The 24,566-nt window shown below is 41.5% G+C and overlaps 1 protein-coding gene across 4 annotated transcripts in view; it reads left to right on the top strand.

Moving 5' to 3' along the window:
* Nucleotides 1-478: 478 nt before the first annotated feature.
* smarca2 (SWI/SNF related, matrix associated, actin dependent regulator of chromatin, subfamily a, member 2) overlaps nucleotides 479-24,566 on the top strand; it is a 111,705-nt gene continuing 87,617 nt past the window's right edge. For all 4 annotated transcript variants that reach the window (XM_057323239.1, XM_057323223.1, XM_057323231.1 and 1 more), the window contains exons 1-20: nucleotides 479-589; nucleotides 2,480-2,719; nucleotides 2,873-3,002; nucleotides 3,495-3,833; nucleotides 4,088-4,186; nucleotides 9,744-10,011; nucleotides 10,705-10,831; nucleotides 11,355-11,528; nucleotides 12,583-12,756; nucleotides 12,870-13,040; nucleotides 13,205-13,255; nucleotides 13,396-13,526; nucleotides 13,885-13,942; nucleotides 14,164-14,264; nucleotides 16,461-16,608; nucleotides 17,102-17,265; nucleotides 22,451-22,517; nucleotides 22,629-22,739; nucleotides 22,821-23,063; nucleotides 23,165-23,278. In XM_057323239.1, coding sequence (XP_057179222.1) covers nucleotides 2,492-2,719; nucleotides 2,873-3,002; nucleotides 3,495-3,833; nucleotides 4,088-4,186; nucleotides 9,744-10,011; nucleotides 10,705-10,831; nucleotides 11,355-11,528; nucleotides 12,583-12,756; nucleotides 12,870-13,040; nucleotides 13,205-13,255; nucleotides 13,396-13,526; nucleotides 13,885-13,942; nucleotides 14,164-14,264; nucleotides 16,461-16,608; nucleotides 17,102-17,265; nucleotides 22,451-22,517; nucleotides 22,629-22,739; nucleotides 22,821-23,063; nucleotides 23,165-23,278 — 2,898 coding nt within the window. In that variant the 5' untranslated portion in view covers nucleotides 479-589; nucleotides 2,480-2,491. The remainder of the gene's footprint in view (nucleotides 590-2,479; nucleotides 2,720-2,872; nucleotides 3,003-3,494; nucleotides 3,834-4,087; nucleotides 4,187-9,743; nucleotides 10,012-10,704; nucleotides 10,832-11,354; nucleotides 11,529-12,582; nucleotides 12,757-12,869; nucleotides 13,041-13,204; nucleotides 13,256-13,395; nucleotides 13,527-13,884; nucleotides 13,943-14,163; nucleotides 14,265-16,460; nucleotides 16,609-17,101; nucleotides 17,266-22,450; nucleotides 22,518-22,628; nucleotides 22,740-22,820; nucleotides 23,064-23,164; nucleotides 23,279-24,566) is intronic.

Genomic DNA, 24,566 nt, shown 5'->3' with positions numbered 1-24,566 from the left:
TCTGACAAGACAACAATACAGTGTACTGACAAAACATCGAATTTAATTGACATATACCTACTTATGCATGAGATTCGTGGCAATGCACTGCATACACAACTATATGCTTGTTACAGCATGCATATGCATCCTATATAACTTTACTCGATGAATTTATTCAATATATACACTTTATGCTTATTTCGTCAGTTTCCCACAGACACTCGTGACGTGAATTCAACTAGAAACAGCTACAGAGTACATGCCCTCAAATGCGTGTGAAAGCGTAATGTTTTATAGTGCGTGTCCTCAAACGACCGAGGACTCGGAGCTGCACGACAGTCCCAGCACGTCCTGTAGCGAAAGTGTAAGCGGAAGCCCCGCCTTCAAACTGATCACGAAATGATTTATGTAATCCTCAACCAATCACACACCAGAGAGGACTGTATTTCCTGCTCTCTCAACAAATCGGAAAAGGAAAAGCACCAAAAATGCACGAACTTCAACTTGTCAGCAAACGGTGGGGGGAGGGGATCAACAAATGGCAGTCATATTTTTGAAGCTGAAATAATGCGCTAGATCTTTTATTGGGGTTTTTACCTCGCGGAAGGTAACTGAGTTTAAATACTCTTTGCTTGGACATTTATACTGATGTATATTTGTCAGTAGGGAGCATATTAGTTTGTTTTTGCTGATTAAAATGTAGCGGGCTAGCATGCTAACATAACTGTACTGATGGTTAGCGAGCTGCTGCTTGATTATATCAGACGGGGGCTTAACTGTTTGCTTGCTTTTGAATTTAACAAATCACGAAACATGTTAATAAACCGCTTCTCTGAGAAATGGCAAACATATTACTTAAAGCCAGATAATGGAAAAAAACAGGTTTATTGTTGTGTTGAGAGTGCGCTGTTGTGGAAGGATCCCAGAAAGTTTGTTGAGATTTAAAGAAACTGCAATGGCGTGAGGGGAAGACAGTCGTGACAGCAGGTCGAGGAAGCCATGATCCGATCAGCACAACTCTATTTTAATACACCCCTGCGACAAACGCATGTGTTTGCTGATTAAATGCATTATTTTCTCTTTTCCTCCCAGTGGTTTATTTTAAAACAGCCCGAAGGTTCTCACCGACCGCTCCCAATTAAATAGATGTTATTGAAAAGTTTTTGTCATTCTGTTTTTGACATCAAAGAAGGGCCTAACGTTACGTTACTTTTTTGCATTAAGTAACAGATCATATATTTATAGTTATTCGGTACAAGTCTGGTCAATTTTGAACGACAAATCGACCGTATACGAATAATTACTGTAATTAAAAATGAATGTGTAATTGAGTGGTAATGTGCCTGTAGACGACACAAGTATGTTATTTTTATCCCGTTTTATTTTCGATAGTGTCGCTTAGGGGGCGTGTCGGGCCATTGTAACTCCTTAGAAGTTATTGTATAAACTTTGTTGACTTATTGTAAGCCTCTCTGTCTTCTGTCTGTCTTTTGATTGTATGGAAGGATGAGTGCTTTTCTTCTTTTTGTTATCTTCTTAATGTTACTTGTCTTTTTCATTTAAATAACGCGAAAAGGACACATCGGCCTTAATCACTATTCGAAACAATATAAATTATAACTTAAAATGTTTTCGATTCTAGAACATATTTATTTAAACTACTTATAGGGTAATCCACAGGATATAAACAATATGACATGGTTTCGTATTCATAATAAAGCAGTAATAGCCACTGTTGGCTGTGCATTAGGCGTGAAGAGTTATGGGGTGTTCTTACTCGAGATGCTAAGTGTTTTGGCCTCAAATCCACTATGATTAAAAGTGCCATTGTTAAATAAATAGTTACATTAATAATAATAATCAGACAATCCTTCAGCAAGTAATAGAATTCATTTTTGGGTGCTTAAGCTTGCCAGAGAGCAAGGCAAATTCACACCTGAACTTTTTATGTTACACATTTTATTTAAGAAATAGTTTACACAAAACTTTGGTAAATTACTGACCCTCATGCCATCTCAGAATATGTATATGACTTACTTCAGTTAAACACAAATAATTTAATATAAATAGGCTGTCACTATTTATCTTTAAATGGGTCTTAACTCCATTGGTTATTAAAGTAATAGTTCTCTAAAATATAAGTAATACCTCATTCTCCCATATTATTTTATGACTATAAAATATTATTTTATATCATAATATGATATAAAATGCAGTCATGTTATCTTCTTATATTGGGGTCAAAATGTTAAAGGTCCAACAAGTACTTTATTTATGATTAAACTAAAAAAAAATCCAAATGACTCCTTTGGGTGAATGTATCCAGTAGGTCTTGTGAAGTGAAATGATAATCAGTGAAATTGTAAATATTTTGAGTTTATGTAGTGATCAAATAATAATCATAATTATTTTGTTATTGTATTTTTGTGTTTATTCTTGGTATTTTGAACACTGGTAGAAATTCATTATTTCAACCTCCGGTCCACCCTTTCCACAGATTCTCTAATAGATGTCCACCCCCAACGAGCCACCGGTTGGAATGTCTCATTCTGGTCCCTCACCAGGTGCTGGCCTGTCTCCTGGACCCATTTTAGGGCCTAGCCCTGGACCTGGCCCCTCTCCTGGCTCTGTACACAGCATGATGGGCCCCAGCCCAGGGCCGCCAAGTGTCCCCCTTGCTATGCAGGGACAAGGTAGCGGTGATTATTCTCAGGACAGCGTGCACCCAATGCATAAGGTACTTTGGGGCATTACGTTTGACATTGATTATACCAGTAGTTATAAGATAAATAGAACAGAAAGTGAAAACACATGTCATAGAATTAGTTGTTAAATAGTTGAACCCTATGTTTTAACCACAAAGTTGACTAATTTTCTTGCCTCTGTTCAGCCCATGGAGGGAATGCATGAGAAGGGGATGGGGGAAGATATGCATTATGGACAGATGAAAGGGGTGGGGATGAGATCCCTGCACAGCGGCATGGGTCCTCCACAAAGCCCTATGGATCAACACAGTCAAGGTACAATTGCACATAGGCAACAAACTAATAATCACAGTTGTGTAATTTTAACTCTAATTATAGTTCAGCTCACCATAAGAGAATGTGAGGATCTTTTTATTCTGCACTTTGAAGGATGCTCGGTTGAACTTGTTCAAAAGAATAACCTTGGAAGTAAATAAAGGAAATTATCTGACAGTGTTTATTTATTTAGTGTGACCTCACCTTAAAGCCTGCCTTTATGTGCCACTAATTATTGTCACATCCTATGATCTTTGTTGTTTATTCATGTCCGGGGAAATGTTGTTATCACCTTTACACATTGGTAGCTATTACAGACCCATTTGTCTTAAAACATCTTTATATAGAAATAAATAAATATTCATTTTAACTGGTTGTTCATGAAAAGAACACAGTTTACTCATCTAGTAAATCTTAAACACTTGTATATGAGGGATGTCAGCTTTAAAATGTGAATAGAATTTAGCTAAAACTTTTGTTTATTCCATTTAGGATACATGTCCCCTCATCCCTCGCCAATGGCCCAGGTGTCTGAGCATGTGCATAGCCCAATATCAGGGGGAGGACCAACCCCGCCGCAAATGCCTCAGGGTCAGTCAGGCCCCATGATGCCCGTGGATCCCCAGGGAATGGGACAGCAGGCCAGGGGGCAGTCTCCCTTCAGCCCAGCCCAGCTACAGCAACTCAGGGCTCAGATCCTGGCATACAAGATCCTGGGCCGTGGTCAGCCTCTGCCTGAGAATCTGCAGTTGGCTCTGCAGGGCAAGAGGAGCCTTCCCACGATGCAGCAGCAGCCGCCTGTCAACAGTGGGGCCTACAACAGACCTCCAGGTGAATGCTGGGATTGGTTGAAGAGATTTGAGCTTTACAATACTGATGAACAATATAGCTTGCTGTTTATCATTTTATGTGTTACAGACAGTTATACAGTTTTCTGCTATACAGTTTTATATGTTTTGATGAGTCCATTTCAAAAGTTTCAGATTAGGCTGAGCACTGTTTTTTGTATGAATATTCTTGATCATGTTAGTTAAATATCAATAGCATTGCTTCCTACCATTATTACTGTAAACTTGTGTTTGTAGGTATGCCAATGCCTCATGGAGGGCCTGCCAGTGGCCCTTGTCCTACTCCAGGAATGCAGACCTATAGCCAGAGTTCTGGCCCAAAACCATGGCCTGAGGGTGAGTGTGGGTTGGGCTACTAGTGGGCCATATCACACAAAATTCAGTCTAGTATTACTTGTTGGTGAAAGTCTAATTCTTGTCAAAAAAGAGCTTATTTTAAGTTTGAACTGCAATCCAGGACTTGGCGTCTCGATAACCATCTCTGTTTGAAACAAAATATGCTTCACATACTTATCCTTATCCTGTGGGTTGACGTCAGATGACAGTTGAACTTATAAATCATTATAAGCTTACAACTGAGAATCTGGGTAATGTAATGAGACAGTTTTGAACACAGACTCTCATTTTTGAAAGTTGAAACTTTCAAAGTTGATTTTCGTTTATACTTATCCGAAAAGTTATGAATTTTGCTCCCTTTGTAAATCAAGGGAGAACTGGACAACATCACACATTACTTTTCGTTATAAATGTCTAGTATGACCGCAGAATTAGCCAATTAAAATTTGCTAAAATAGTATGTCAGGTAATCTCGGAATAAATAGTTTTATGTTTTAATTGAGTGTTTTATCTGTTATATTCTAATCAGACACCATTTTTACAACATATTTTGAGTTCATATTCTGATAAAACCCGTATCCTAAAAAGTGTTTACATGCTACACAGAGTTCTGATTTCTTTCCAGATTTATTGAATTTTTGTATACTTAAAGTTATGCTGCTTCTGTTCCTTCGTGACAAATTGCAGTACTTTTACATTTAACATTTAACATTTCATTTTCTTCAGTGTTATTAACAAAAGCAGATGCAGGTAAAGGATCTTGGAGCCATGTAACCTTCTCTGTATGTGTGACTGTTATATTGATTTCTTTCATTTTACCTGTATCTCGTGCTCGTAAACGCGGCGAGAGTGCTCTATATGGGTAAAACTTGGAAAATGATTTTAACTTTAAAGAGTTTACCCAAAACAAAAGTTCTGTCACCACAAAATGTACATCCATCTTTTAAAACCTGTATGACTTCCTTTCTTCTGTGGAACACAAAAGAAGATCATTTGAGAAATATTAGGGTCAGAAATTAACTTCTCCATTAAGGTCCAAAAATTTCATTCTCTATGTTAAAGGCCTGGATGACCTATCATTTCATACAGTCATGTGACCACGATAATACTGAGACAATTTTGCTATTGCGTAACCATAATATGGATAATATTGTTACATCCCTATTATTGGCAATATTTATAATTACCCTTCTGAATGTGTATGCATGTTCCCTTTCTGTCGGTCTCTCGACATTGTGTCGAACCGACAGATTGGGGTTCGTCTTGAGAACCTATCATCTTCTGAGTATTTTGAAAAGGCCAATGAAAATTGGCGAATGAAATTTGCATGCTGGACTCCTCCCCGGATGTCCGGGTATAAGAGGGAAGCCGGTGTGCTCATTCATTCACCGTTTGTTCTTCAGAGCCTGTGCATCTGATGAGCGTCACAGCGATCTTCAGTGATCAATATTCTGCTGGAATCTACGACGTGGTGCAGCGGACGGTCCCTTCCTGCAGTGACTCTCCCCTGGGCGTCTCGGCAGTTCCGGAGGTGTTCGAGCAAATTTCCTTTTCTAAAAGAGCAAATTTCTCCAGCGTGGCTTGTCCCGCTGTTCTCATGGGTGCAACACACTCATCGAGGAGGGGGACGGACACGATGCCTGCTTCCAGTACGCTGGGGCAGACGTTGTGGATGCGTCCTGCCCGCACTGCGGGCGGTGACGATTCAGACGTTGCGTCACGGGTGGCTGTGTTCCCACGGGACGTCCGCTACGGCTAGCAGCGAGGGTGATATGAGGATTACTGTGAGCGATAATCCGCCAGCCGCTGGCTCACGGACCGTTCGCACCTCGTCTCGCTCATCTGATCGTCCCCCAGGAGACGGTCCCACCGTCTTACTCCTCAATCACGTATTCGGACACGATGCGTGAAGATGAGGTCTTGCAGCATCGGGGGGTGACGTACTGCCATCCGACTCCGACGATTCCTTGGGCTCTCTCCCTCGGGGGGTCGAGCCCAGGAAGAAGCGGCCGTCGAAATGTCAGCCATGCTTTCCCGGGCCGCCGTGAGTGTTGGGTTGCAGTGCACGCACTGCCTCTCCCAGCGCTCGCGGCTGGCTACATGGCGCCTTGGGTCTGAGCGCAGCTCCAAGCCACACCCGCCCCCAGTGCCGTGTTTACCGGAAGTGAATTAGGAACTTAGTAAGAACTGGAAATGCCCCCTTTCCGGCACGTTTCACGTCAAACAAAGTTCTGTCACCCTCTCTTCCCTTGAGGTTGAGACAGTTAGAGGATACGTCGATGTCCCCCAGGTAGAGTGTGCCGCCGCTGTGCACCCGTGCCCGTAGGCGGTGGCTACCTGGGGGGGGGGCTCATCCTAGACTCCCGTCCAAAGCATGTGCGGTCTCGACATCTCTGTTGTCGAGAGCTTACATTGCGGTGGACCAAGCTGCCTCCTCTCTCCACGCTATGGCTCCTGCCAGGCCAGGGCATTGAGGGAGCTCCACGGGAGTAAGACCGGCCTAGCGCTTATGCAGGAACTCCGTGCTGCCACCGACCTCGCTCTACGGGCGACCAAGGTGACCACGTGGGCCCTGGGTCGGACGATGTCCACACTTATGGTCCATGAGAAACTCCTCTGGCCGAACCTTGCGCAGATGAGTACGCCGAAAAGGTCTGCTTTCTCGACGCACCCGTCTCGCAAGGAGGGGGCTGGTTGGTGTTACTGTCGAGCCGCAGTTCTCGACAGTAAAGAAGCAGTCCTCCCGTGCCGCCACTCGGCTGCCTCGGCCGTCAAGTCCCGTACACCGTCTGCTTCCCAGCAGCCCTGGTCCTCTTCAACGTCCTCCAGTTCTGGCGCCCCCCCACTCAGGCGGCCCCCTGGAGGAGACAGCAAAGAGGAGACCATCACCCCATCAGCAGCGGCGGAAGTCGCCCTCATGGGAAGATCTTGGGGAGATTGAGGCTACCATTGGGCCCGACCCCAGCAACATCGCTGGGAAATCGGATAGGATCCTGCCCTGTCTCACCATCTGCTGGCCCCCTCCGGGGGGCTAGCACCCACTTACTCTCAAAAGAGAGTCTCCTCTCAAAGCGCAATGTCGAGTATAAACACGTTGCAGTGCGTTGAGCTGCGTAGTCGCCAGGCAGGAAAAACAGCAGAGCCGATCTCCTCCCCGGGGGACCTCCCCCGGCAAGAAATCCATACTGCTAGCCATCGAACCACCCCCCGGGAAGACGATGAAGAAGATCGACCCTTTAGTCCCCCGTCACAGTTCTGGGAGCCTGGCCGGGTTCCCAGACTGTCAGGCTGACTAGGGAAGACGATCCATCTCGGCTACGCGATCCAGTCGCCCGCCCAAGTTCAGGGCATCGTATTTACCTCAGTCAGAGGCTAGGATGCTCCCGTACTTTGGGCCAAGGTCACCACCCTTCTGGCGAAGGGAGCGATCGAGCCCGTCCACCAGCCGAGATGTTCAACGGGTGTTGCCAAGAAATTGTCCCCAAGAAAGGGAGGGGGGCTGCGCCCTATCTTGGATCTGCGTGTTCTCAACAGGCACCTACAGAAGCTGCCTTTCAGGATGATCACGCAGAAGTGCATCCTGACGTCTGTCAGGTGTCAGAACTGGTTCATGGCAATCGACCTGAAGGACGCGTACTTTCATGTCTCGATCCTCCCTCGACATCGGCCGTTCCCACGGTTCGCATTCGAGGGACGGGCATATCAGTACAGGGTCCTCCCCTTCGGTCTGTCCCTGTCTCCACGTGTCTTTACGAAGGTCGTGGAAGCCGCCCTCCTTCCCCTTAGGGAAGGAGGTGTGTGGGTACTAAACTATCAACAATGACTGGCTCAGCTTGGCGCACTCTCGAGATCTGTTGTGTACACACAGGGACCTGGTGCTCCGGCACCTAGATCGGTTGGGGCTACAGGTCAACTGAGAAGAGCAAGCTCTCCCCGGTGCAGAGCATCCTCTTTCTCGGTATGGAACTCGACTCTGTCCTCATGAGCAGCCCCGCTCACCCCTCGCGGGGGGCGCGAGACCCGCGACAAGGAAGCCCGCGCCCACGCTGCCTCCCGGAGGCAGCGATCAGTGTTGAACTGCCTGAAGCTCTCAGGCAGTCAGAGGTCCCCCTGAAACAATTTCAGAGGCATCCTCGGCCTCTGAATACATGGCATCCTCGGCGGGGGTGGTCCCCCTCAGGTCGATGCACATACGACCGCTCTAACACTGGCTACAGAGTCAGGTTCCTTGGAGAGCGTGGCACACCGGCAGCAGGCGTAGGGTCATCACACTTTTCTGCCGACTCAACCTAACCCCTTGTTCTCCCACGACCTTCTTGCGGACAAGGGTCCCCTTAGGGCAGGGGCCAGGCACATCGTGGTGCGACGGATGCCTCCCTGCAGGGTTGGGGTGCCGTGTGCAATGGGCACGCAGTGTCAATAGGCATTTCAAATCCCCTCAGCTCTCAGGCTCCTCAGACCAAACGGTGAATGAATGAGCACGCCGGCTTCCCTCTTATACCCGGACATCTGGGGAGGAGTCCGGCATGCAAATTTCATTCGCCAATTTTCATTGGCCTTTTCAAAATACTCAGAAGATGATAGGTTCTCAAGACGAACCCAGGGGAATCAGGGAACTGAGGTTACATCCGTAACCAAGACGTTTTTCATGTCAAACACTTACATTTAATCAATTAATTTAACCAGTTAGAATGCCGTACTATAATAAAATGTTATCAACAAAAGCCTATAAACTGTGTAAATACCAATGCCAGTGTTGTTTGGTTGCCAACGTTCTTGTATCTTGTTTTGTTCTGCAGAAAGAAACTCATCGTTTGAAATGACACGAGGGTGTGTGTACGAATCATTTTATTATTGGGTTTTTATACCTTTAACAGAGGCTAAACCCTCTTTCAGGGTTTGCTTTAAAATGAATTCATTCATAGATTGCTATACGTGGACAGGAATGTCACCTACAAGTTCAAGTACATTGAAAATGATTCCATTTATTAATTGATGAGTCAATTGATATAGGTGTTTCCTGATTTACTGTTGTTGAATTGCACTGTTTGTTGTATTGAATTGTTTGAAATTGCTTTTCAGGTGTTGATCATATGACTGAATACAATAACAATAGTCATTATATTTCATTAGCAATTATTTTGGTTATACTTTGATTCATGTAAATTGAATGAGGTCATATGCCATATGCCAAACAATGTTTTTAGAGCATGTTTCTTTATTAGAAAGAACTATAGGCATTTATAGTGTGCTTGCCATCAGTGATTCATTCTTTCCTAGCCGAAATAAATACCCAGAAACACCACTGTTTTTTATTCCTTTTTTTGAACATAGCCTCTTGTAGCACAAATTCATGGATACTTCTTTAGCTTGGGTATTAAAGACAAAACATTTTTTGTGGTCATCAGTTGACACTGTGCTAAGAAGTGAACTTAACATCTGCTGGAGCGTTGAAGAAATCATTAAATATGATCAAACTTTTTACTACAATAGGCAGTTCTACTAAAAGCAACTAACATTGGTTCACAATGATGTTTTGGGCCTTGTTTCTTTTTAGGTCAAGGTGCAGAGACCTCTAGCGTCCCACAGAAGCTGCCGGTCCCAGCTCCCAGTGGCAGACCCTCTCCAGCCCCTCCACTGGCTCCTACTGCCACCCAACCTGTCCCAAGCACTTCCCTCACTTCACAACCCCAAATTCAGCTGCAGCCAGGACCAGGCCAGCCCTCTCTCATCATTCAGCTCCAGCAGAAGCAAAATCGCATCACCCCCATTCAAAAACCTCAGGGTCTGGATCCGGTGGACCTCCTACAGGAGAGGGAGTACCGGTATGTGATTTTGGTATTAGATATAATACCTACCAGCAAGGGTTAGCCGAGTTGCCAGGGATAGTAGCATTACGTAAAATCACAGGACAACAAAACAGCATTTTTGAATGCTCGGAACAACTATATAACAATATTGTATGATACTGTATCAGATCAGTTGGGGGTGGGGCTTCACAGTTGATTTTGGGTCCACAAATACATAAAGTTTAAAAGTGACATTAAACTACTTTCTATTGCTTATGTCTTTGTAAGGTTTCGTCAGAACAGTCAATGGCGTTATGTGCTTTGTGAAACTTTAATAAGTGTTGGAGGAGAGTGAATTACCTTTGTGTTTCTGAGTTCTCTGAAGTTCTTCAGAAGTGCAGCAACAGGACTGTGCTGATTGTTTGGCGCCGATGTATGATGAGGTCACAAAAACAGTTTTTTATCATCTAAGGTGTGAAAGGTTCAGATCTTGCAGGTGATTCAATCGTCTGGAGAGCTCTAGGGGTAGTAGAAATTATTAATGGCTGGAAAGAACATGTCAGAGGTTTCTTTGTAGAACAATGAGTCTAGTGATCTGTGGATGAACGATAGATTTTGGTTTTATTCTTTGCCCATGATAGCTCTATTACTCTGGTAGAAAACAGCGTTTTATAATTTATAAGCATTTAATTGACTTGTCTTTCTCCATGTTTGTTCATCTGTCAAAAGACTTCAGGCCAGGATTGCTCACAGAATTCAGCAGCTGGAGAATCTTCCCGGTTCGTTGCCACCTGATTTGCGTACTAAAGCTACTGTGGAGCTGAAGGCTTTGAGACTGCTCAATTTCCAGCGGCAGGTAAAAGAAATGCCCCTTGCCCAGCGACCGCTCAGATAATTCTCACATTTACAAGCACACGTAATTGATCTCTCAAATTTTCGTAATGAGCTTTTTACCAGCTAATTTACAGGAATAAATTACACTAGTAAAACGGAATCAAACCTTTCACATTTGCCACTGCTTTACAGTAAATTAAACACAATCATTTACAATAAGCCAAGTGAAAATTGCTCATGCACGTTCGCGATTTGCATGTTCCATTGAGCTTTGTCCTCTTCATATTATCATTATTATGTGGATGGTGTTGTTCAATGAATGTTTAATTTACACAGTGTAATGAAATCCGCCATTAGAGGGAGCCATTGCTGCACTGCTATCAGTACACAGCGCTTGGAAAGACAGAGCCTTGTTCTGCAGTAATTAGCAAAGATTACAATAAATATGTTCGAAATGCTTCAGCATATGATTATCAATTGACGCAGTTCATTAGCTGTAATACATTTAGTCACAGATGAATGTGATTGATTTTTTTCTCTCTCAGCTGAGGCTGGATGTTGTAGCCTGCATGCGCAGGGACACGACCCTGGAGACCGCTCTGAACTCCAAGGCTTACAAGCGCAGCAAGAGACAGACGCTGAGAGAGGCTCGCATGACAGAGAAACTAGAGAAACAACAGAAGATTGAACAGGAAAGAAAGCGCAGACAGAAACACCAGGTGATGGATGCATGACCAGTGTACCAAGTTAAATCCATTTAACGGAGTGAAAACACTCCAACATGTGCATGAAATCCAGAGAAACTCACACAGTACAATGCTGATATACCCGGGTATCCAGGTGGCATATTGACTTAAATATTACATGAGAACATTTTAAAAGTCAAAACAACAAAATGTTGCATCACCGAATACGTTGAAAATAACATTTTCTCTTACTGGAGACATTTAGATTACTTTAATAATGGATGTAATGATGGTATGTAAATTATACGAGAATTTCATTTTTGCGTGAACTGTTCCTCTAGCAAGACAAGTTGCAGAAATGTCTTGCTTGTAAATTCTTGTAAATAGTACACCAAGTACACTAATAATTTATGACAGCAAAAAAATCATATTGCAAAGGTTGGCTCGGATCATATCACTGTGACCATAAAAGTGGCCACATGGAAAAGTGGAAAATGGTCTGAATAAAGTAAACTGTGACATAAAATATGAGCTTTTTAGGGGCCAAACATTGTAAATTATATTGACCTCTTGTCTTCAATGATATGACCCCAGTATTAAAGTGAAAATTCTGTCATCATTTACTCACCCTCATGTCATTTCAAACCTGTTTGACTTTTATTCTTCTGCAGAACACAAAAGAAGATATTTTGAACAATGTTAGTAACCGAACGACGGCGGTACCCATTCACTTCTGTTGTACACACACAAAACCAATGCAAGGTGACCAGCATTCTTCAAAATATCTTCTTTTGTGTTCTGCAGAAAAACGAAAGTCACACATGTTTGAAATGACATGAGGGTGAGTAAATGATGACAGAATTGTTAACTTTGGATGAGCTAGGCCGTTGTGGAGTTTGCATTGCTAATAATTAAAGGGACAGTTTAAAAGAATGTTAGGGACTGAGATTTAAGTAAAAAAACGGTAGTCAAAGATGCTAACATTTATTCAAATATCTTGATGATGTGTAATTCATGACAACATTTTCATTTTTGGTTAAATTATCCCTTTCAAGAAGTTTGCATTATCCTATTTTTCTTCTTATAGGAGTATCTCAACAGCATCCTGCAGCATGCAAAGGACTTCAAAGAATATCACAGGTCCATCTCTGGAAAAATCCAGAAGCTCACTAAGGCCATCGCAACCTGGCACACCAACACAGAGAGAGAACAGAAAAAAGAGACAGAACGAATTGAAAAGGAGAGAATGAGGAGACTGATGGTAGAATATGTTGAACTTCAGCACCGGCAATCTGGAGCATCTAAAATACTCCATAAAAAGTGCAATAGTGCAACTCAATGGCTCTCTGTCTGTTTTCTGTCTGTCTGATGTAGGCTGAGGATGAAGAGGGTTACAGGAAGCTGATTGATCAGAAGAAGGACAAACGTCTGGCCTACCTCCTTCAACAGACAGACGAATATGTGGCCAACCTCACCGAACTTGTCTATGAGCACAAGGCAGCACAGGCTGCCAAGGAGAAGAAAAGAAAGCGAAAGAAGAAGAAGGTACGAGGCACTGCTGAAAAACAAAATGCAAAATGACGTATTTTGAATTGTAATGTATTACCAACAAGTTTGCTCAGCTCTTTTCTTTGCTTGGTCTGTTTATAAAATCATTATGATCATTAAACATTCAATACTTACTCATTGCTGTCATGTTTAACCTTCAGAAGGAAGCTGGTGACGCAGAAGCAATGGGGTCCATTGGACCTGATGGAGAAGTATGTAAATCGCTATGAAAATGAAAGCAGAGTTCATGTGAAATAACAGATGTGTGTCCCTCTGCTACAACCACTCTGTCAAGGCCAATCTAACACAGTCCGTCACAGAAAACCTGCTGTGTGTTTATTTATGCCCGTAGCCCATAGATGAGAGCAGCCAGATGAGTGAGCTACCAGTCAAAGTCATTCAGACTGAGACGGGGAAAGTGCTACAGGGGTCAGATGCCCCCAAGTCCAGTCAGTTGGAGGCTTGGCTCGAGATGAACCCTGGGTAAGAGGTCCTCTCGTTGCTCCTCTGTGTGTCTGTTAACTGATAACAGTTTTGACAGAAACCCACACATTTCATTTGCAAGGACAGATAACTCAATTTTTATTAATTTGTTTAAATTATGTTTTTTTTATTGTGCATTCGATAAGTGCACTATAATTTGTGAAAGCTGATGTGAGTCATCTGGGTGGCAGAAGGATAAATTAAAAAACAAAATAACAAGTGGCCAACATAAATAATGGCTTTGTTGCAGTATATACAGTATGTTTTTTATTCTATAACTTTTGAAAGTTTGTGTTGTCAATAAACCTTTCTGAGACTTTCTAGTGTTTACTAGTTAATTATGCCCTTTAAATCACAGCTATGAAGTTGCTCCACGCTCAGACAGCGAAGAGAGCGGCTCAGAGTTTGAAGAGGAGGTGAGTGTCCTCTTCTTTTTGCTCATTACGCACTGACAGCTCTTCGGAGCGCGAGTGAGTCATACGTCCAAACACAAACTAAGCAGCATGCTTTTCCCCGTGTCTGCAGAGCTTCTCCCATAAGCCTTTTTAGCATCAGCCAGACGCTCGTTCGTCTCAGCATATTTCCCTGTCACCTGAGCAATCACGGTGCTTTAAATGAGTATAATGCTGCTTTTTAGGATGAGGAAGAGGTGGTCTCTAGAGCTGAATCGGAGGAAAAGAAAGCCATCGATCCCAACGGTGATGAAGTGTCTGAGACAGCGGCCAAGCACATCATAGAGTATGTTACAAGTTTTCACTTTAAAGCAAAACATGTCTTGTTGAGTTGGAGTGCAAGAGAATTAGGACTGCAGGACTCTGGTGTTGATAGCTGTTATGTGTGCTATTTTCCCTTTTTCTTACGTCTTGTTTTTGCAGTTTTTTCGTCTTAGCTATGGTGCTCTGTTAGTGTGTGTATGTAATACATATTATACAATTACTGGAATTGTAAGAGCTGCTTGTTGATTAAACTTATTGACAATGACTTATTTTTTTATGTAGTTAGCACAATTAATCACTAATTTAAAATTAATTAGTTAAAATTTGCCTCTCAGTGGCCACTTTTGAAAGAGACACGTGAACTTAATCCAAACATGTAACCTGCCAACCAGGTGGCAGCAACTCGATGCTTAAAAGCAGCTGAGGTGGTTGATAAGTTTGAACATTAGAAAGGAGAATAAAGAACTGTGGAATGATTGTTGGTAGAAACAGTGTAGTTCAAGTATATCACAAACTCCTAATCTCCAGAGATTTTTTATGCACAGCAGTCTCTAGGGTTTACATGGAGTTACAGGGAAATAAAAGAAGTTGTGTGGATGAAAAGGCCGTGTTAATTAGAGAGGTCAAAGAAGGCTTGCCGATGAGACTGTCTGAATGCACAACAAGTTGAACGTTAAACCAAGTTGAACGGAAACACTGGGTGCTCTAGGAGCAGAAAGCAGCAGACACAGGTTCACCAAAACTGAATAGTAGACGATTAGAAAACATCAGATATGTCTCAGTTTCTGCAGCCAGGGGCGGACTGACCAGTAGGACATTCTGTCAAAGTCCAGAACGGCCATCCCACCGACAGCCTATGGCCGCGACCAGGGGCCGCTAATGTATGGGGACGTAATAGGCACTCGTGCCGGACAGGCGGACGTTATTAATGCGAGTCGGACATGTATACATGTAACGCAATGACACGTCACCAACATCCCACCCCCCGTCGACAGAAATGGTGGCGGGGTGATACAATCGAACTCTAACCCCCCCCACCCGTCGACAAAAAAGGTGAAGGGCCGATGTGGGCCGAAAACTACAGGGCCGTTTTTGCTTCTCAGTCCGCCCCTGTCTGCTGCTATGAAAGCGTCTGCTAAATAAATAATTGTAAATGTGCAAAGTTAACAATAATTTAATGGCAAAGTACAGGTCGAGTTAATCAAGGGTATAAAATCCCAGTAAATGCATTCAAATGTGTTTTTTAAATGCAATCATTGATTCAAGCCTTAAACACAAGTCTTCTTGAGACTATTGGTTCTTACTTCTTGACTACCTTAACCTTACATCTGCAACTTTTTGGTAAAAAATGTAAACAAATGCATAATAAAACAGTATTCAAAACTATCTCCTTATGTTACCCCGATCCCAATGTAAAATTATATAATAATGCTAATTTTAGCTGTCATGTACGATTTTTCTGGAAATGTCAGTTTGACATTTGACTTCAAACCACATAGAGATAAGAGATGGCGATAGAAAGGCAAAAGTTACAGTCCCTTACGGCTTTAAATTTTGATCTTATAAATGAGTTAAAGGAATAATTCACCCCAAAATAAAAATTCTGCCATCACTTATTTACCCTTTTGTAAATTGTTTTTCAAACATGTATGACTTTCTTTCTTTTGCAGAACACAAAAGAAGATATTTTAAAGAATTAACAACGGCGGTACCCATCGACTTGCATTGATTTTTTTCTCCATACAATAGGAGTGAATGTGTACCGTCATTGTTCGGTTACCCATTTCTTCTAAATATCTTTTTTGTGTTCTGCAGAAGAAAAAAACCCATACAGGTTTAAAATGAATGAATAAATGATGACAGAATTTTCATTTTTGGATGAACTATCCCTTCAAAATGGAATTATGTGAAGCTGAAGACCCGAAAAGTGTGTATTAAGCCAAATACTGTAGATGTATTAGCACTAAACATATTTATCTTAATTGTCATTTGTTCTAAAGTGTAACTGAAAAGTTATGTGGACTTTGACAGTCCTGTGTATTATGCGTGCTGTGTTTTGACTGAACATTTGTATAGTGGGATCCAAATTTTTATACTACAAGAGTAGTTTTAGAGCAATGAGTTTGGAAATCTGTCCTATTGAATAACTTAATTGAACAGACTGCATTGATCACTGACATTATACATAATCGTAAACACTTTGCGTTTTATTGTGAAGGTCTGCTAAACAGGATGTGGACGATGAGTACAGTGTTCAGGCAGGACAGACCAGCTCTCAGTCTTATTATGGAGTCGCCCACGCCGTCATAGAGAGAGTGGATAATCAGTCATCTCTTCTGATCAATGGAACTCTCAAACATTACCAGGTACAGCTCTATATAAACATTAGTACCCTACACACGTACATTATATGTACAAACTTTCCGTTTTGTAGATAAGTACATAGATTTAAACACTATTAAAAGAGATTTTATTCTGGAATTGGATGAGGCTGCAGAAAGGAAATCACACAGGGAGGAAATATAAAAAAATTGAGTGGTTAGGATTGAATCTGTTATCCCCTTTGAGGCGATAATGGATTTAGCTGTGGCTTTCAAAAGAAGAAAACAGACCTCTTATCTTCCAATTTTCTTTTCTTGCCCACCTGATTGATGGGGTGTTAAAGAAAAACTTCAGGGACACTGTTTAAGTCTTTGACAGAACTGAGCCAGCATTTACTTCTGATTCATGCTTTGATTCAACCCAACAGCTGTAAAACATAGATTGGGTGTATTATCTCACATTGTCCAGTGGACATTCCTATCAGTTTATGATGCTTTTAACATATTCCCACATAATAACGTTAGTATTTTGGTTCAGATCCAGGGTCTGGAATGGATGGTGTCTCTGTACAACAACAACCTGAACGGTATTCTGGCTGATGAGATGGGCCTGGGAAAGACCATTCAAACTATCGCCCTTCTCACTTATCTGATGGAGCACAAGAGGCTCAATGGGCCGTACCTCATCATCGTACCGCTCTCGTAAGTCCAACAAACAAGCTGTGAATGACAATGGGGGTGAGCTTAGAGGATTTGCAGCTTAATGGCTTCATTAAACGACTAAACACTGTTACGCACAGTTCAGCTGACTGCTAATGACGGACACCTCTCGTGATAGCCATTCGCGATATTAGGTTTAAGAGGTGACGTATGGCAAGGCTTCGGGTCACCGAACAGTTGTCGTATTGATCATGCATGAATAGTTGGTTGAAGATTAAAATAAATTGTTTCTTTGATGGTAGAACATGATGGAAAATGGTTTGTGTAGTTGGGAGTGACATTCTACTTCTCAGGCCAATTAGCATTCTGTTAAACAACTATAAGTAACTGTGTCTTAACCAGACTGGGTACGATAAACGCAAGTCAGAGTTTCTTTCCTACGGTAGTTAGCCGCATCAGTGACAACCAATATTATGTTTTTTGAGTCGATCGTTTGTTTCTTGCCCTGCCCACACTGAAAACTCTTTTGACTAAAATCATCATGTCAGGGCTCTACACTGTGACCATTTCTGTCTCATTTGCATATTTAGGCGCACTGGTGCGACTGACCCCGTCTAAACTCATAACCCATTTAAATACAATCATATTAAGAAACTACGACTACCAAATGTGTCTCCATGTATATTACGTGACATTATGCACTGTGATCTGCTGCTTTTAATGCTAGTCAACTGAGCGGCGTTTCCCGTTATGAATAAAGAAAATTCCCTTTACGCGCCATTTAGTGCTTTGCTTTTTACTGTCGGTTCTGAAGTGATGTTAGTCCGCGGCTGTGCGAGTGTGCGTGAGTGCGTGAGTGTTTCATCAGGTGTCGTTTGGAGGGCTGTGTGTGTCTGGCATAACTGACACTTGTTGGACGCAGAATAAATGTTTCTGTGTGGCGATCACCTAGAGTTCGACAGCTGAGCCCACCACGTTTTCTTTAGTTATCCACCTTTTTCTCAATGCGCGAAATTACCCATTATGCCTTGCGTATGTGCGTAGGGCTGATGCTAAAGACTTCCGGTTCGCCGCTTGATCCCATTAGTTAGGCATTACCAAGTTAGCTTGAAAGCTTTTAAACGGACGTTATAATACTTTTGTGTCATTTAAAACAGCATAATGTCAAAGAGCAGTTTCAAAATTATTTCACAGGGCCGCACGGGCATGAGTTTTTAACCTAGACCGTAAAAAACGACTTTGTTTCTCACCAAAGAAGTTGGACAGCGACATCTACTGGGATGATGACATAAAACTCCAGCCAGCAGGCACATTTGATATATCGTCCCATGTATGTATACGACCAAGAGCTTTAAATTTATAAAAACACATTACGCAGGGTTAATATTGGACGAATTGAAAGTGAAAAGTAAAAGTGACAAAATAAATAATGAAATAACGAATTCTTTGCCATAACCATCAAAAGGTTGTCCAGTGTTCTTAACAGGGAAGGCATAATCTAATGGGAATATTTTGATACCCACCACACCAGATATTAATAAACCTGATCACATCGCGTTGGATCTTTTATAAAATAACGCAGTATTGGCGACATCAGGGGCCCATTTCAATAAGGAGGTTCAACCAACGCTGAGTTAAAATTTGAACTCTGAGATTACATCGATATGCGAAACTTTGAGTTTTTGGTTTCAATACAGCGTATTTGAGTTAGTTATATCAACTCTGGGTAGACTTACCTTGAGTTAAGCGCTTGCACCACAACTACGACAAGCCATGATCAATGGAGCTCTGATATTATGATTCACCATGGCAACGGCACCAAAAAAGCAACATGGGGGCAGAAAGCGCTTCAGAGCGAGGCACACTTTCCGCTCTGCATTCAGTGGATTTACTAATGTGCTGAAAATGACTTAAGTTTCAATTAATAAATAGATCGCCGGTTCTAACCTTGCTCGGATCAGATTTGGCTAGGAATAGCTGCACGTCTAAATTAATTGCTTATTACCTTTATCGCTTCATTTCAGAATTTTGTCTGTATTTATTCATTTCTTTTTTCATGCACTTTATTTATACACTTTATTAAGTAATTTCTCATCGTCTATAGAAAACTATGCTCTGATGTAATATGATGTAATGGCTGATGTTATTGATGTAATGATAGATGATACGTTTTGATATATCTAATTCACTGTAAAAAAAATGGTACAGTTTTAATAAGTGCTGCGTCTGATCCCCCAGTTTGAAAGCTGGCTGTAACAAAGGCAAGACACAAAGTTCACACAAGACTAATGTACAAATTGATATTATCGTTTGTAAAACTCAAATCAAATGTTATTAATTAGGCATATTCATATTTAATATATTTGAATGATTCCCTGTGTGTTTCGGTTTGTCTGTATTCTGTGGTGGACAGTAGGCTACAGTATAATAACGTTATACAGTTAAATTTGGCACAGTGATATGAAACTGTAATGTGGTTGACAGATCTGGAACTTCTTTATAGGTGTGCACTTCCTGAAAAACAATGCACACCCTTAGAATGTTTGACAGCCAATCACAACGAAGAATTCAACAGCCCTTTGGTATAATCAATAATAACCAATTAGTTTAGTTTATCTTGCTTTCCTATACTTTGTGCATGCTATACGGTGCCAAATTAATGTTTCTTTAAAAAAAACTTCAAATGTCTGTCTCCTACATTTTTTACTGTGCTCCTAATTTTTTAAATTAAGGAGCACATGTGCTTCTAAAAAAAGAAGTTACCGTAGAGCCCTGCATGTAGTCAATTTTCAATGGGACATTTTGCGTTATAGATGGGACATATAAACGCTCAGAGTATGTATTTGTTACCAAAAAACTGAACCATCTGATTATATTTTACTAAACGCTGGTTAATAGAGTCTAAACGTCAGAATAATATCAGTCTATGCATAAGTTTTCTATTTAAAAAAAGGAAAAAAAAGTGAATTATGGATGTGACATATATGTGATATATGTTGGGGGAGGCAAAACAAGAAGGTCCAGACGACAAATAATATAATCCAAAAAACCACGATATAATCCAAAAAACACGACCAGGCAAAACAAGAACCCGATATTATAAGGGGGAATGAATGACAAGAATTTGATAATGAACTGCACAGGACAATAAACAAGAAGGACTTAAATGGGAAACTAACGAAGGGATGATTACATAGGGGAGGTATCGGGCAGGTGACAGGAATCAAACACTAATGGGAAGCTAACGGGAAGATACACAGGGCAGGTGAGGGGAATGAAACACTAATGGGACAATGAAGGGGAAACAAGGGGGCGGGGCCAAGGCATGCGACAGGAGGACATGTGGCGCAAAGTCACAACAATGGCCACATGTCTCCACACACACCACAACAAGAACAAAAGACATGGTCCTGTCACGACTCTGTCCACAGAAAACTCATGACGAGAAGGACAGAATCATGATACTATTACCCAACAAATGAAGAAGGGATGGCTCTTCATAGGATGTAAAATTGTTTATTTTAATTGTCATGTGTCCAATCAGGATGAATATGGACCGTTAGGGATGTCACAATCCTGAAAATGGCACATACCTGACTATGGAAAATCATACACTATAAATAACAACAATGCTTGAATGCACTAATGCTCATCACTATAGACCGAATGCCTGTAGATCATTTCTGATAACAAGCAAAAGAAACCGAGAAGAACCGTTACTTGGCTAAACTTGCTTCTCCAATATTTTATATTTAGACTGCGATACCAAGCTCAACCGCTAGAAGTCAATGTACCATATAGTTTCTTTAAATTCAATAAATTGTTTATCTAATAAATTGAACATACAACAAAATTCAACAAATCGTTTATTTAATAAATTTTTTATACATTAAAAAAATAATACTATAAATGAATATTAACATAAATAAAATAAAATAGTTATATTATTAGACACTAGCCAAACACAGACCGGAAGTTAACTGGGGCTCCGGCGCGCGCTTCAGATGAAACGGTCTATAGTAAAACTCTTTGGTAAAAACTTTACCATTTGACATTAGCATGGAATTGCCCATATACTGTATATTTAACACAAAACATGGACGAGGAAAAACTCATCCACACTGTAGGGGGAATTACAGTAAAGACCCGTAGACCAGTTATGAATGAATGAAGACAAGAAGTCAGGAATGCAATTAATAGAAGAAAATGTACTGAAGAAAAATAGTTTGTAGTTTTGCCAGCAGAAGTCAGCTTCAGCACTCTCAAGGAGTTCGACAGGCCGACCTCCCTTACATCCAAAATGCAGTAGTATTTAAGTTAACAGAGTCAACTAACTACTTCATTACTTAGATAAAGCAAGCTCACATGACTGGTTATCAATAGATAAACAAGAACACAAAGCTCTCAAACACTTCTGGAGTCATGAGACATATAGCCCTATAGATTATCAAAGATGACAGGCATGTACTATAACACGAATTAAAACATGGCGTCACGTCTGTTGATTTTCAACTCTTTCTCACTTTCCTGAAACAATACATTCACACATACACAAACTCCTCGAGGGTAGAGTGTGTTCTAACAGATGTTTTCAAGCATGATGATAAGAAGTCCCTTTTCACAGTAACACTGACCTAGCAGGAAGAGAGAGCCGAAGCATTCATTAGAGCCTTAAACCGTGAATTATTCTTTACTTTCTGTATCAGAAAAAGTTGGTCTTAATCATGCTTAAATCATCAATTTAAAATAGGATAATGCTGAATAGTAATTGATTAATATTTGTCAAAAAACCACACAAAAGTATTTATATTTGAAGTAAGGTGAAGCCACGGCACCCGTCCCTTCAACACCGATTTGATTCGTTGTTGTTTTGTTGTATCACGCACGCAGCACTTTCGCTTTCAGTGCTTGTCGCTGAAAAACTTCTGATCGCCTACTTTTCTACACGAAGCTATTATTCTGACAGCGTGCATCTCCTCGCTGATGTCTCATAGACTTTTTCTATAAATGTTCTGCGGAATGATCCTCAGTACACAATTGCCACGTTCTAGATAATTTGATTGTGATAGGGCAGAAATCCTTTCAAACCGGCTCACCTCACATACATCATTAACTCCATGATGACACCATCACATTTTATTTAGAGATATGGCTTCATTACATTTATTCCATATCAGTGCTTTCTCGTAAAAAAACACTATTGATTTTTGTCTTGTCTTTGTTGCAGGACTTTGTCCAACTGGGTTTATGAACTGGACAAATGGGCACCAAGTATTGTGAAAATTTCCTACAAGGTAATGAGTGTAGTTTGTTATGTTGGAAATTGAAATGTAGTGATTGAATGCAGTATAGAATAAAGGTAATGAAATCGAATGCAATAACTGCTGGTTCGTGATTTGTGAAAGGGCACACCATCCATGCGGAGGAATTTCGTGCCTCAGCTCCGCAGTGGGAAGTTCAATGTTCTTCTTACCACCTATGAGTACATCATTAAAGACAAGCACATTCTAGCCAAGGTAATGGCCACTCAATACAAAGCACATGGTTGTAGAAAAAACCTTGTGCTATATGCGCTTAATTCCCTCCCTGACCCTTAGATTCGCTGGAAGTATATGATTGTGGATGAAGGTCACCGCATGAAGAACCATCACTGCAAGCTCACACAGGTGTTAAACACCCACTATGTGGCTCCCAGGAGGCTTTTGCTCACGGGGACGCCTCTGCAGAACAAGCTACCCGAGCTTTGGGCTCTCCTCAACTTCCTGTTGCCCACTATCTTCAAAAGCTGCAGCACCTTTGAACAGTGGTTCAATGCTCCCTTTGCCATGACAGGAGAGAGGGTAGTGTTTTATATTTTATTCCTGTACATTTTTCTTTGTTGTTTTATAAAGAAAGTAGCCTAAGGCTGGCTTTTGTTGCGCATTGCATTGGCATTTGTTAGGTGGATCTGAACGAAGAGGAGACCATCCTTATCATTCGTCGCTTGCATAAGGTGCTGCGTCCTTTTCTGCTGCGCCGACTGAAGAAAGAAGTGGAGTCTCAGTTACCTGAGAAGGTACATGTACACCCGATCTGCACAATTTTGAAATAAAAATCATCATGTATTGACATTTAAAGTACAGTATGTGTATGACTATTTCTTGTGTGAAATTCAAAAGAAGATATTTTGAGAACTGTCTCTGTGGATTTTTGGTCAATGGGCGCCAGTGTTGTTGTTTGGTTATCAACCTTCCTCACAATTTCTTTCATGTTCTGCAAAAGAAAAAAGTCATACAGGTTTAGAATGACAAAAAGGGTTATAAATTGTCAAAGATATTTTATTCGTTTATCATTTTAACGGTCCAGTCCAGTGTATGAAATTTAGCAGCATCTAGAGGTGAGGTTACGAATTGCAACCAATGGCTCACTTCACCCCTCCCCCCTCACTTTCGAAGCACTACAGTGACTGACACAGGACTAAAATGTCGTCATGTTTTGCTTCTTTCCCGAAGTAGATATCTAAGAAAATCGCTCTGTAGAGCAGTTTGTCCATTTAGGGCTACTGTAGACAACATGGGGACCCGCGGTGTATGTAGATAGAAATAGCTCATTCTAAGGTAATAAAAACATAATGCTTCATTATATGCGTCTTTATACACCTCTGAAGGGAGAGTTATGTATATTATTTTGCATTTCTGTCGATAGATCCTACAAATAAGGACACACTGGATCTTTAAGAAAAAAAATCTTATAAGGCAGCAAAGAAGTATAGTGTTAGGGCCCGTCCACACCGGGACGATAATTGCGCGCGTTTATCGTCGACGTTTAATGCGTCGTGACTAAACAAAGGGCGCCAATGTGAGTGTGCAGTGCACACCGATGCGGAAAACGGCAGGCGTAAAAGCGTAATTTTTTTTTAACGCCTCAGGCTCGTTTTTTTGGTTTGACGCGTTGCGTTAAAAACTGGCCTTCCAATGAGATTGCCGCTTTTGTTCACGTGCCTGAAGTTGCTGAAGTTACAGTAAAACATGACTTGGTGGCGCTCAAGCACAAAACGGTCTTGCCGAGCACACATTGACGAAGAGGAACCAAGATGAATTCTTTTTCTGTGTGACAAGCGAGTGTCAGAATGCATAAAGTTGCACAGCGCCACCTTGTGTACCGGGGTGTTTCTGTTTTTCATTAAGTGCCATCTATGTCAGGGAGTGAATTTGCACTTTCCCTCATCGCCAGTGAAAATCGTTTGGGTATGAACGCCGAAAAACGTCTCGAAAAACGCTGGCAATAAGCGCGTGCGATTAACGTCCCGGTCTGTACGTACCTTCAGGTGAGTGTCCACCTTTCAATGACACTTGCATTGCATC

The sequence above is a fragment of the Triplophysa rosa genome, linkage group LG2 (assembly GCF_024868665.1).
Source record: "Triplophysa rosa linkage group LG2, Trosa_1v2, whole genome shotgun sequence".
Lineage (NCBI taxonomy): Eukaryota > Metazoa > Chordata > Actinopteri > Cypriniformes > Nemacheilidae > Triplophysa > Triplophysa rosa.
The sequence above is the reverse complement of the archived record's forward strand: the minus strand, read 5'-3'. Positions and strand labels throughout refer to the sequence as shown.